At 44.0% G+C, this 13,893-nt stretch overlaps 1 protein-coding gene across 1 annotated transcript in view; it reads right to left on the bottom strand.

Annotated features, from left to right (window-relative positions):
* Positions 1-11,676, bottom strand: part of LOC310788807 (NACHT, LRR and PYD domains-containing protein 3-like) — a gene marked incomplete at its 5' end in the record, with an annotated part of 51,691 nt that extends 40,015 nt beyond the window's left edge. The window contains 7 exons of the mRNA XM_083650381.1: positions 674-847; positions 942-2,733; positions 3,124-3,310; positions 6,422-6,500; positions 10,081-10,151; positions 10,456-10,586; positions 11,076-11,676. Of these exons, the coding sequence (XP_083506507.1) occupies positions 674-847; positions 942-2,733; positions 3,124-3,310; positions 6,422-6,500; positions 10,081-10,151; positions 10,456-10,586; positions 11,076-11,676 (3,035 nt within the window). The remainder of the gene's footprint in view (positions 1-673; positions 848-941; positions 2,734-3,123; positions 3,311-6,421; positions 6,501-10,080; positions 10,152-10,455; positions 10,587-11,075) is intronic.
* Between the last annotated feature and the right edge of the window lie 2,217 nt (positions 11,677-13,893).

Genomic DNA, 13,893 nt, shown 5'->3' with positions numbered 1-13,893 from the left:
ACCGCCATTCAGTCGCCCCACATACACATTCTAACAGCGCCAGAAACACTCACATGTTGTGACTTGTGTACTCACCACACGATTAAATAATCTAAACAAGTTGCGGGAAAGGGGAAACTGTCATTTTCTGACTAAATTACTAAGTATGTGTGTAAGTATGTGTGAAGTATGTGTGCGCATGCGTACAAATGCACCTCAGGCAAATTAGGAAGTAATTTTCGTTGTAGAGGGAACCATCTTGCTAGTTCTTCTCGCTATGGATTTACATGCAGTTTGTGACAACAAACCCTCACACGCTGTGTGTTTTCATATTTGTTTTCCTCATGATCAGCGCTGATCACTGGTCTTCTCGGATCCACTCGGGTATTACACATATAATGATAAACCGACCTGGGACCTGTGGTGATAGAATCGGACCCGACCCAGACCCTAATTGACCATAATAAATATGGACCTGGACCCGTATGGGTCTCGGATCGGGTCCCGGGTCCTAGGGTCCGAGTAGACCCGTGAAGACATCTATAAAGGATTGAACATGTCGAATCTGACCAAAAATCTCCAAACAATTCCAAACAAGGACAGACAGCCATGGCACACCAAACAAACATTTGTGTTTGTCTGTGTTTGTTGGAGAACGTTTGATTGGTGTACCATGGGCTTAAGGGATACTGACCTGAGACTCTCCAGTCTACAGTGTGGACTCTCTAGTCCAGCAGAGAGCAGCTTCACTCCTGGATCTTTCAGGTCGTTGTTACTCAGGTCCAGCTCTCTCAGACTAGAGGACTGGGAGCTGAGAACAGAGGCCAGAGCTTCACAGCTTCTCGTTGACAGCTTACAGTCACTCAGCCTGGGGAAGAATTAGCCATGAACAAGACGTTTTAAAATTGTTTTTCTGTATATTGCATTTCATATTGAAGACATCAAGTTATGCATGCACCTACAGAGATTTATTGGATGCCTTGACAAGCGGCAGCAGCGTCAGAAGCGCCTTCTCTGAAGCAGAGTATTTCTTCAGGTCAAACACATCGAGCACTTCTTCTGATGACAGTAAAATAAAGACCAGAGCTGACCACTGAGCAGGGGGGAGTCTGGCTGTGGAGAGACTTCCTGAACTGAGGTGCTGTTGGATCTCCTCCACTAGAGAACGGTCATTCAGCTCATTCAGACAGTGGAATAGATTGATGCTTCTCTCTGGAGAGGGATTCTTCTTGATCTTCTCCTTGATGTACTGGACTGTTTTCTGGTTGGTCTCCGAGCTACTTCCTGTCTGTGTCAGCAGGCCTCTTAGGAGAGTCTGATTGGTCTCTAGTGAAAGACCCAGGAGGAAGCGGAGGAACAAGTCCAGGTGTCCATTTGGACTCTGTAAGGCCTTGTCCACAGCACTCTGGTAGAGGCGTTTTAGTTTAGTTCTTGATTGTGTTGACCACCAGGATGTCGATTGAGTTTCTGACAGTAGATTGACACCAGTGTTGATGAAGGACAGAAAGACATAAACTGCAGCCAGAAACTCCTGAATGCTCAGATGAACAAAGCAGAACACCGTGTCCTCGTTCAGCCCACGCTCCTCTTTAAAGATCTGTGTGAACACTCCTGAGTACACTGAAGCTGCTCTGATATCAATGCCACACTGTGTCAGGTCGGCTTCATAGAAGATCAGGTTGCCTCTCTCTAGCTGCTCAAAAGCCAATCTTCCCAGAGAGAGAATCATCTTCTTGTTCTCTGTATTCCAGATTGGATCTTTGTCAGCTCGTCCATGATACTTGACATCCGCCTGTTTGGACTGAACGAGCAGGAAGTGGATGTACAGCTCAGTCAGGGTCTTGGGCATGTCTGTTCTCTCTCTGGTTTTCAACACAAGCTCCAGAACTGTAGCAGTGATCCAACAAAACACTGGTATGTGGCACATGATGTGGAGGCTTCGTGAAGTCTTGATGTGGGAGATGATTCTGCTGGCCTGCTCCTCATCTCTGAATCTCTTCCTGAAGTAGTCATACTTCTGTGAATCAGTGAAGCCTCTCACCTCTGTGACCATGTCAATGCACTCAGGAGGGATCTGATTGGCTGCTGCCGGTCGTGTGGTCATCCAGAGGCGAGCAGTGGGAAGCAGTTTCCCCTTGATGAGGTTTGTCAGCAGCACGTCCACTGAGGTCGACTCTGTAACATCAGTCACAATCCCGTTGTTCTGGAAGTCCAGAGGAAGTCGACACTCATCCAGACCGTCAAAGATTAACACAACCTGGAACTTGTCAAATCTGCAGATTCCTTTGGTCTCAGGAAAGAAGTGATGAAGAAGTTCCACCAAACTGTACTTTTTCCCTTCCAGCAGATTCAGCTCTCGGAAAGTGAATGGAAATGTGAACTGTATATCCTGCCTGGCTTTGTCTTCAGCCCAGTCCAGAGTGAACTTCTGTGTTAAGACTGTTTTCCCAATGCCAGCCACTCCCTTTGTCATCAATGTCCTGGTTGGTCCATCTCTTCCAGGTAAGGGTTTAAAGATGTCTTCACTTTTGATTGTTGTTTCCGGTCTCACTGGTTTCCTGGATGCTGCTTCAATCTGTCTGACCTCATGTTCCTCATTGACCTCTCCACTCCCTCCCTCTGTGAGGTAATGCTCTGTGTAGGTCTGATTCAGAAGTGTTGGGTTTCCTGCTTTAGCAATCCCCTCAAACAGACACTGAAACTTCTCCTTCAGACTGGATTTGTGATTACGTTGGCACACTGCAGCAAGAGTTTCTGAAAGGACAAATTACATCAATCAGTGGATGTTGCTGTAAATATGAGAAGTGTAAATATTAATATGTGAATGCATACTTTTCCTAACCCCATGGCATCTATTCTGATCATCACTGGTGGACAAACAGGTCCTGACTGTGTGTGCTACCCAATGTGAAATGCATCTGTGGTGGCATTTGTTCTTAAATAATACTGTGTGCAGCATTATACACCCACATGAATAAATCAATGATTTTAGCTGATGATTCATGAGGATTGTGAATATTACTTTGCAATCGGGAATTTAATCAATCTTTCTTGAGAAATGTCTATATTTACCTATATCATATATCTCCCATTTTCCCCACCACTTCCCCTCTCCATCATGTTAAAGCTGTTAAAGCCTCTTACTGCTGTGCAGAGAGTCAGCCAACTCCTCCTGCTTCATTCTCCTCAGGAAGAGCAGTGTGATGTTTAGAAAAGCCTCCTCCTCCTCCCTCTGACCCCCTCTGACGCATTCTGGGTAATCTGGACTCAGAACCCTCTGGAATCTCCTCAGCTCCTTCTTCACAAAAGTTACAAGGTTCTCCTCAAGCAGCTGCAACAAATAATATTTGAATTAAACATTCTGGAAAAAAAATAATAATACTGTAATAACATCATATCCACTTGTCTAAAGAGTGCAGCTTGAAGACCTCATCAACCATCAATCTTTATTTTACCAGGCAAGAAGTTAGTTAACACGTTCACTGCCAATGACGTATTAATCCGTCAAAAAAAATCCAACGGTTGACTGCCAATGACGTATTAACACATTGAGTGCCAAGGATGTCTGTGCACGTCCTAAAAAAAAGTAACGTTCAGTGCCAAGGACGTCTGTGCACGTCCTAAAATCATAATTCATATTATTCCATAATTCTGCTGTTTAAGGTCGTACCCAGCCAGTGAGCATGAATCCCTTCAAGGGATCACACGGCGCCACCTTAAACATAGACACGGGAGCTGCACAGAAACCACACCACGCCACCACATCAGAAAACACCAGCCAGAGTCAGTGAATGTGCTCGAAATTAGAGTGCAAAAGGTATTCATAAAAGTGACTATATCTTGGAAAGTAAAAAAACCCGACAGAAAACCCTTGAAAGTGCACTTTTTTCAGAGCCTGTCATTTCATAATGGAACTGTCTAGAAACAAAATTTCTTCTTTGGAAGAAGCAGGAGTGTTCAATGTTTCATTAAAGTCCAGCCCTATCAATATAGCCCTAATAGAAAAAATTCTATAGCTGTTTTCAACTGAATGGAAGTGAATCTGGCACAGGCTGCAGACAATTTTACTGAAGCGCTGTGGCACTCAATGTGTTAACTCATTGAGTGCCAGCCACTTTTGGAGAACGGACGCTCCCAGTGCCAGAGTTTTCAGAGCGTTTTCAGTGATTTCTCGAGGCCCACAGAATATTGTGTGATATTACTATGTAAACACAGAACACGCAAAAAGAACAAGGAGACTCTATTGTATCATCAGCAAAAAAAAGTTTATTGATACCATTTTCCGTTCTTTAGTTATGAGCCGGAGAAGATAGGTTGTTTTCAGCGTTTTCAGGCATTTCAAATTATAAGCTGAGATATTCAGCCTTTTGTGAAATGCAGCATTTCAAGCACATTCACTAACTCTAGATAATATTTTCTGATGTAGTGATGTGGTGTAGTTGTGTCCTGCCCTGCGTGCCCCCCCCCCCCCTCCGATAGACGCACCAAGCGTCTATCGGAGTGCTTTTGGTGCGCCGCCTCCCAGGCAGCGCAACATGGAGAAGCCACACGCGGACTGCAGTGAAAGGTTTGGCTTTTGAGTGTCGGCTGCTGCTTTTCTAGCGGCTAATCATGTGGAGAAGCTGTGCTGGCAGGCGGGCAGGGGCAGAGGGGCTCAGTTGTGTGCGCGGATTGACTGTGTTCGCAGCCCCCGTCAGTTGCAGCCAGAGCAATCTACGTGGCTCTGGGCTGCGGCATGAGCGGGTTCACTTTGATCACGGCTATTTCAGGGTGTGTATTCCTGACATTTCTGTAATCTGGAGAGCACTGTCGCCACCTAAGGGTTCTGTAAAATAGGTTATAGACCTCCAATGGCTACAATAGTTGTACAGGAAATGCGGAAGGCTTTGATCGACGTCCCGCCGTCAAAAAACGCATTGGACGTCGAAAGACGTCCGTGGCACTCTACGTCACTATTTAATTGGACGTCGAAAGACGTCCATGGCACTCAATGAGTTAAAAAAAATGATTTTTTTTTTTTTGACCGTGGGATGTGCATCTAACCCTTTTACATCTCTTATATCAATATTGGAGCCACCGAACATGTACAACCCATTCCACCGACCCACTAAGTGGTGACAGTGCTCTCCCAGACTAGAGGAAGGCAAGCAAAAAGCAGTGTGAGGAAGCCATTCTCGTGAAAATGGATTGGCGAAAACGCTTTCGTTTTCGCGCTGATTGCTGGCGGTGCGGGATTGCAAATTTGCATAATAGATTACGGGTGGAACACACTTTGAAACACGCAGCATAAATAAGACCAGAATCGCAAAAGCTTCATCAAAGCTCTCAACACAAACCACAAGAAACGAGCGAGCCGATCCAGACTTGCACAGCGGCCGCCAGCAGACAGGCAGCAGCAGCAGAAGCAGTGAGCCTGGTGACGCGAGGTTACAGCAGCAACAGAAACGAGCTTGTGACATGCCCGCTGCAGCCAAGAAGAACACACATGGAGGGAGGAGTTTGAAGGAGAGGGGTGTTTCCTGCTGTTATGGAGGAAATTACTGTTCAAAACTATTGTTTAGATGTCTGACGTCTTACTGATGCCAAAAATGAATGGTTAAAGTGACTGTTCTATCGAATTTCACAAAAAGCCGTTTATCTCAGAATAATTTTTCAGACGCTGAAACCATGCTGTATTCAACTGCTAATGCTTACATAACTACTAACTCTACAAACTAACTCTTTTAGACAGAGAAAGCACACATTCTATTAGTTCTTTTGAGATATTGTGTGTTCACAAAATCTTAGCAGAAAAGAATCCTCGGGTCTTGAAAGATGAGCCAGAATCCTCAAAAAAAACCTCTGGCAGAACCTACCTACAGTAAAAAAAAAACGGCTGGCAGTGAATGTGTTAAGAACAAATTATTGTCTATAATAACGACCAGTAAGGAGGCAAAAGACCGCCTGATGGAACAGGGTTTGGTGAGAAATAGCTCAATGAGTCAAATCAGACCCATGAGAGTTCTTATGCTGATACACTACGTTACTGCATGCTGCAGATCTCTCTCTGGGTCTGGAACACTCCCCTCAGCCAGCTGGGGACGGAAGTGAACCGTTCACTTGACCAGTGATTGGCCAGTGCTGGATTCAGTCTCCACCAATCAGTAACGACTTTGCGATCAGACGACAAGGGAGGCGCAGCCCATTTTTCGAACCGCTCTCTCATTGGTGCTACAACCTGTCACTCATTCAATTTCAACCCCCCTAGACCTGCCCTCAAACCCCAGCAGTGGCTGTGAAGTGGCACAGACTCATTTAGAGCACAGGGATTCAACGTAATATTTGAGCCTGGGCAGAGACTAGGTGAGATACAACAACAACAACAACAACAGACTGTTATAAGACCGGAGTACTTGTTTTGTATTTCAGTAGCTGCAGTAAAATGTGTTGTACATTTACACACCATAAATATGGAGTCCAGGTCTGTTTGAAGCTCCTGGACAGACTGACCACTGGGAACCTCTGACCTCTCCTGGTGGGCTCTGAGAACACATGAATCATTGCACATTGACATCATTGCACCCTATACACCAGAGTTCAGTGACCCTCATTGGCCCTGCACAGACTTTACATTTTTACATTTACATTTTTATTTAAGTCCATCCTTGGTCTGCTTCATCTTACCTTTGTGGGTATATATCTCCATCAAAACTAGAAATTATTGCATGCACTCAAATGACACCCTCTCATTGTCCGTCCCCAAGGTTCACACTGAACTTGGCAAGCAGACCCCGGCAGCCTGGAACCACTTGCAGACAGCCTTGCAGCCTGCAACCACTTGCAGACAGACTTGCAGCTAGCTGAGCTGATCCCCATTACATTATAGTGAAGGGCTTGGAGGCAGATTCAATTGGAGGTTGTGAGTGCTTCTGTAGCTAGGCCCATTTCCTCCTGACTCTCTTTTAGTCATAGTCATATATGTCTTTGTTTTATATGTGCTCTTAATTTTTGCTTTCATACATGTTGTTAATACATGTTTTGCTTTTGTGTTTTAATGTTTCCTTATGTGCTGCTTTGCGTTCCTGTCTGTCTTTTTGGCTTTTGATTCTGTGATCTGTTTGCAACTGTACTGTATGCTTTGACATAATGTGCTTTTAATATTTGATTGTGTGTCTGGTTGAAACTGTATTGCTGCTATCTTGGCCAGCTGGCTCCCTTGAAAAAGAGATCTTGTCATCTCAATGCGACTCACCTGGTGAAATAAAGGTTTAATAATAAAAAATAATAAAAATATTCGGTCATATAATGTCACACACACACACACACACACACACACACACACACACACACACACACACACACACACACACACACACACACACACACACACACACTTAAATCCACTGTAAATTAGGGATGCACGATATGGATTTTTTTTCACCTGATACCATAACCGATAAATGTTGTGTCTAAACTGTTAAAATTTGTTTTGTTTGCTGATGATACCAGTATTGCTCTGGTAAGAACTTGGAACAGCTCCTGATTGCAGTGGAAAAAGAGTTGAAAGTCCTTAAAAGCTGGTTTGATATCAACAAATTATCATTAAATCTAAGTAAAACAAACTTCATAATCTTTGGCAACCGTAAAATAAACTGTGAAGTTAAGCTCAAAATTTATGACAATAAATTCTTGGGCGTGATTGTTGATGATAAACTCAATTGGAAAACACATATTAATAATATTAAATCTAAATTGTCCAAAACTATTGCAATCCTGTACAAAACAAAATAACTATTAACTAAAAAATCTTCCTACATATTGTATTGTTCTCTCTTTGTTCCATACATCAATTACTGTGTGGAAGTTTGGGGAAACACCTACAAGACAAACATTGATTCAATAATTAAGCTACAAAAGAGAGCCATACGAATCGTTAAATCATTAAAAATATTGCGACCCAACCACCCACTCTTTATCAAATTAAATACCTTAAACTTTGAAGATATAGCGTAACTGTGTCCTGCAACGGACACCTGGACGCCTGTTTCGTCACGTCCGGGTCAGAGGTCTCTCGACGTGGTTTCCGGTACTTTAGCAGGCATTTCAGATGCTGGATCGCCGCTTTGTGAAAGTGGAACTAATTTATACATCTATATGTGTCAATATGTGGAATTTCATATGAATATGTGCATGGTAACATGTCAAATTACTTTAGGAAAGTGACTTTGATGACAGAAAGCCATAAGACGTGCTTGGGCGACGAGAGTTACTGATCTTTAAAGTTGCTAGCTTGCTAGCTAGCTAACGCTAGCTTTGTCTAAAACACAACAAGGCCAGCTAGGTGGCAATAATGCAGCAAAATGGGACTCAGCGACCACTACAAGCCACTCGCTTTGTTGACTATTACTGGCTTGCTAACTGTTATGTCCTTGCGTGGACGTCTTGGAATAAGCAGGACAGCCGGAGACAGACGTATGCTTTATATTAGACTCGGGTTTATTGACATGCTCGTCATATACAGTACATGTGCAGTCTAGCTGTAGTGGCTCTGTCTGAAGGAAGAGGAAACCCCGTAGAGGCGTGACTCTACCTGAAGCTGAGGCTCATGGGAAATGGAGTCCCTGATACCATCTTGTATCATTACAAACAATAGCATATTCTTCATACACCACACTCCTCCCCGAAAACTGTGAACCACTTCTTGTTTTCAATAGAATATAAACAAAACCAAAAATCCCTTATGCACACTTACATTTCTGCATCACATGTGTATGTACAAACATAACGATCAGGAGGCTTCCTGACACGCTGTGGCCTGATGTTCTGTGGTGGAATGACATCATCATTTTGTACACCTCCCTCCAGTTCAAGACTGGGTACAATCTGAGTTTCTGGGTTAACATACAAGTATTCCGCAACATCAACCTCTTCTGTGTCAATTTGCTCCCATGGCTGCTCTGGCCATTTCCAGGGGTGTACTGGCGCTTTGTGCGGCACGTGTCTATTTTCCTTGCACTCATTACAGCTACTCACCATTTGTTCAATATCTTTATCTAGGCTGGGCCACCAAAAATGACTCCTGGCCACTGCTTTTGACTTTACAATGCCCAAATGCTCTTCGTGTAGTTCTTTTAACATTTTAGGTCTCAGTGTTGTAGGTATCACTACACGTAACCCCCAACACACACAATCTGCTTCTACTGTGAGCTCGTCACGTCTGTTCCAGTATGGTTTTAACACTTCATCTGAGACATGATTAGGCCAACCATTTTGTGTGAAATGCCTAACTTTGGTAAGCACCCTGTCCTCCTCTGTCTCTTTCTTTACCTCTTTGGCTGAAACCGGCATGGCTTCCAACCATGACACTCTATACTCAGGGTTGCTCTGTGGTGCTTCCTCCTTTAAGGGCAACCTGGATAAACAGTCTGCGTTTGCATGTTCTAACGACGGCTTGTAAACAATGTCGTACTGATAGGCTGCAAGCAGAAGTGCCCATCTCTGCAGGCGAGCAGCGGCTAACGCTGGCACCCCTGTCTTTGGTCCTAGAATCTTTACTAGTGGCTTGTGATCAGTAACCAATATGAATTTCCTTCCATACAGGTAATCTCTAAATTTCTGTACGCCAAATATGATACCTAGCGCCTCCTTTTCAATTTGGGAGTAGTTTATTTCAGTCTTGCTCAGGGTGCGCGATGCATACGCTATCGGCCTTTCGCTACCGTCTGGCATTTCGTGTGAGATCACTGCTCCTAACCCATATGCGCTAGCATCACACGCTAATATGATAGGTAACTGAGGATCAAAATGAGTAAGAACAGTTGAGGATGACAACTGCTTCCTTGCATTCTCAAAAGCTGCTTGGCAACTGAGAGACCAATCCCATGGGCTATCTTTCTGCAATAGCACTGTCATAGGTTTAATGATGGTAGACAAGTCCTCTATAAATTTACCATAGTATGTCAGTAAAGATAAGAACGCTCTAAGCTGTGTCACGTTCTCTGGCTGGGGGGCACTTGCTATTGCTTCTACCTTCTCCAGTAGTGGGTGTAACCCCTCCCCATCAATTTTGTGTCCCAAATATTTTACATTTGAGCGACCAAAAGCACATTTTTCTTTGTTTACCTTAATACCTCTGTCTCGCAGTCGTTGTAAGACCCGTTCCACATTTTCCCAATGCCGGCTCTCATTTTCTCCTGTGATCAAAATGTCATCAAGATAACAAACAACACTTGGCAGACCTTGTAATGCCTGGTCCATAATACGTTGGAATATTGCCGGTGCACTTGCTACTCCATATGGCAACCTGTTACATCGGTAGAGACCTTTTTGCGTATTTATGGTAAGGTACTGTTTAGATTCCTCATCTAACTCAACCTGTTGGTAGGCTTGTGTTAGGTCTAACTTAGTAAAGTACTTGCCACCTGCTAATTTAGCAAACAAGTCTTGTGTCTTCGGTAGGGGGTATTTGTCTATCTCTAACCATGGGTTTACGGATACCTTATAATCCCCACACATCCTCACTTCTCCGTTTGTTTTTGGGATGCAGACGATGGGCGCCGCCCACTCGCTGTACTCCACTGGTGTCAACACCCCCTCCTCTTCTAGCTTTGTGAGCTGCTGCTCAACCGCTGCAGTCAAAGCATACGGTACAGATCTAGCTTTGCAAAATTTGGGGATTGCACCTTTTTCCACTTGAATTTTTGCTTTCACCCCTGAGATAACCCCTCTGTTGCCATCAAACACCTCTGGGTATTTCTCATACATCTCATTCAGTGGATGTGTTATTGGTACATAATTCACTCTAGACCAGTCTAGCCGTAAGTACCTAAGCCAGTTCCTACCCATCAGTGCTGGACCTTTTTCTTCTGTCACTAACAATGTCAGCTTTTCAGTTTGTTTCCCACACTGTACTCTCACTTGGAATTGTCCCAACAGTGGAATAGGCTCTGAAGAGAATGTTTTCAAGTTAATATCACAAGGATGTAATTTATATTTACCAAATCTCTGTTTGTACAGTTTCCCTGAGATTATACTCATGGCTGCCCCAGTATCTACTTCCATCTTAATTTTGACACCATTGCATTTTACCATTACATTGTATGGCTTCACATACTCACTGTCACCTCTTACTACAAACAGCCCAAAGTCTTTCTCAGTCCCTGGAGTGATCGTGGGTGCAGACCGACGGTGTACGTTGATGGGTAGATCTTCTATGTAGTCCGGGTACAGTTCAGTCTCTCCTGGAGGCTGTCCCGGCACCTCTGGGTACCGTTCAGTCTCTTCATCCAGCTCTGACTGGTGCCTCGACTCTGTTGCACTTAGTCCCCCGTTGGCTGGTTCTCCCGCCACGTAGCGGGTCTCTCTCTCTGTCGCGTTGCCTCTCTTGAATGCCCGCGGTCTGCTGTAGCCGCCTTCCCGACTGGCGGCCTCCCTCGCTGTCGCATTCCTGCACGCTCGCTCGAGATGTCCTTTCTTGTTGCATGCTCTGCACTGGAAGTCTTTGTACTTGCATGATGCAGCCGGATGTCCCTCGCCCAGGCATCTGTAGCACGGAGTCTCTCTCCCGAATGGACTCTTCTTCTTGCCTTGTGCCTTGTCGCCGGTCCCACGTGCACCTGCAGGTTTATATCCACTCACGTTGTCTGTTCTCAGCGGCGTCTGCTGGAACGTTCTCAAACTTGTGGTTGTGCACTCGAAATTATTCACAATGTCCATCATTTTCGCCCACTTCAACTGTTCTCCATACGCAGCACTTAACAGCTTAGTGCGTAGCTCCTTGCTACTAATACCATATACTAGCTGATCCCGTAGTTGTTCTTCTAGCGTTGCGCCAAACTCGCACGTGGCTGACAGCCCTCTTAGCGCGGCTACATATTCTGCTAGAGACTCTCCACTTTGTTGCTTGCGTGCACGGAAACTATAACGTTCACTTAGGACATTCTTCTTGGGCACATAAAAGTCACTCAATGCTTTTAAAATGTCCGCTAATGGGGTTTCAGACGGCTTCTTCGGTGCTACCAAGTCAGTTAGTAACGAGAAAGTCTTTGCACCCACCACGGATAGGAAAACAGCCCGTTGTTTTTCATCTTCAATTCCGTTGGCTTCTATAAACTGTGCAAAACGTTCCACGTATGTGTTGAAACTTTCGTTAGCCTCATTGAAACACAAACCCGACTCACTGCTGAAAACTGCCATGTTTTTGACGACTCCGCTGCTAGCTTCCGTTAGCTAGTTGTTGTTAGCGTAGCCTCTTTTCCCCCGGTCTGAAACATCTCTCCGCTTCCAGAAAAAAAATATATATCGTGGTAAACGAATCCACACCTCGTCGCCAGTTGTTATGTCCTTGCGTGGACGTCTTGGAATAAGCAGGACAGCCGGAGACAGACGTATGCTTTATATTAGACTCGGGTTTATTGACATGCTCGTCATATACAGTACATGTGCAGTCTAGCTGTAGTGGCTCTGTCTGAAGGAAGAGGAAACCCCGTAGAGGCGTGACTCTACCTGAAGCTGAGGCTCATGGGAAATGGAGTCCCTGATACCATCTTGTATCATTACAAACAATAGCATATTCTTCATACACCACACTAACCACTGGCTTGCTAACCAGCAGAGCCGCAGAGTGAGCTGTCCGTAACAGGACAAGAGCAGCTTTCAGTTAAGACGCCAGCGGTAGCGTCCGTTCCCCGACTCTGGTAAATCAAAGACACAACTAAAAGAAATTATTTCAACGGTATGTTGCTAGAAAGAAGTTCGACTTAACGTTTTCGCCGTTAAACTACACGGAAACATGACATGATCATTGTAGCAGTGTTTGAAGCACAATTTTAACAGGAGTTTTGTAAAAATATTGTCCGTTGCAGGACTCGCTTCCGTTAGTCGAACTCAGAACTTCTCTAATAATGTACAACAAGGCACATAACAACTTTCTTCCTAACTGCATTCAGAAAATGTTTTCACATGTTTTCACAATGTTTTCACCCAGAGTAACTCAGGGGAACTTGTATGTTTAAAAAGATTAGAGTAAGGACAAACTTCAAAAGTAGATGCATCTCTGTTAAAGGGGTACACATATGGAATAGTCTCTGCGATGAGCTAAAATTGTGTAAATCTATAAATAATATATAAATTCAGAAAAATGTTTTAACTTAGAGGGCTTTATGAATACAAAACCTTAGTACAGCTCTATAAAAAAGCCATCAAGGTGTTTGACAAAAAACCACAATCACATCATCACTGTGAAATCTTAGAGAAATATCAGCTCCTTAGCTTTAACAATTTTAGAACATTTAAAAGCACGTGTCTAATCTATAAATGTTTACACGGCTTGGCTCCTCCTCCTAAGGGGAGTTCATTAGAAGGAAGAATAGAAATTTGAGCACAAGGGCAGCAGCTAGGGGTGACTGCGAAGTCCAGGCTAGAAAATCCACGTTCTCAAAAAACACCTGGTCGATCAATGGCAGGACTAGCTGGAACACACTGCCTATGGCTATTAGGGAAAGCCCCACTTTTGCGGCATTCAAAAGCCAGCTCAAAAACTGGCTTAAAACAAACCAATTTTGTGAACACTAGCTTAATAGCTGCCTTCCAAATCTTCTTCTCTTCCTGCACTAGGCACTTCACCACTTAAGTGTAGCACTTAAGAGAGAGTAGAGTAGCCTTCATATTGTATCTATGTATTGTTATCATGTAACCTGTCGAATGTAAGGTGTAGTATTCTTCTTTTAGCACTGACATGCTGCATGTACATCCTGTCTGTGTTTTGCTGTAATTTTGATGTCTGTAATGTGTGGTATCTCTTGCGATGACACGTTACATGTACAGTATATCAGTTTGTTGCGTACATCCTGTCTGTGTTTTGCTGTAATTTTGATGTCTGTAATGTTGTGGTATCTTTTGCGATGACACGTTACATGTATATACAGTTTGTGCGTT

Source organism: Poromitra crassiceps, assembly GCF_964638095.1.
Source record: "Poromitra crassiceps genome assembly, chromosome: 14".
Taxonomy (NCBI): Eukaryota; Metazoa; Chordata; class Actinopteri; order Beryciformes; family Melamphaidae; genus Poromitra; species Poromitra crassiceps.
The sequence above is the reverse complement of the archived record's forward strand: the minus strand, read 5'-3'. Positions and strand labels throughout refer to the sequence as shown.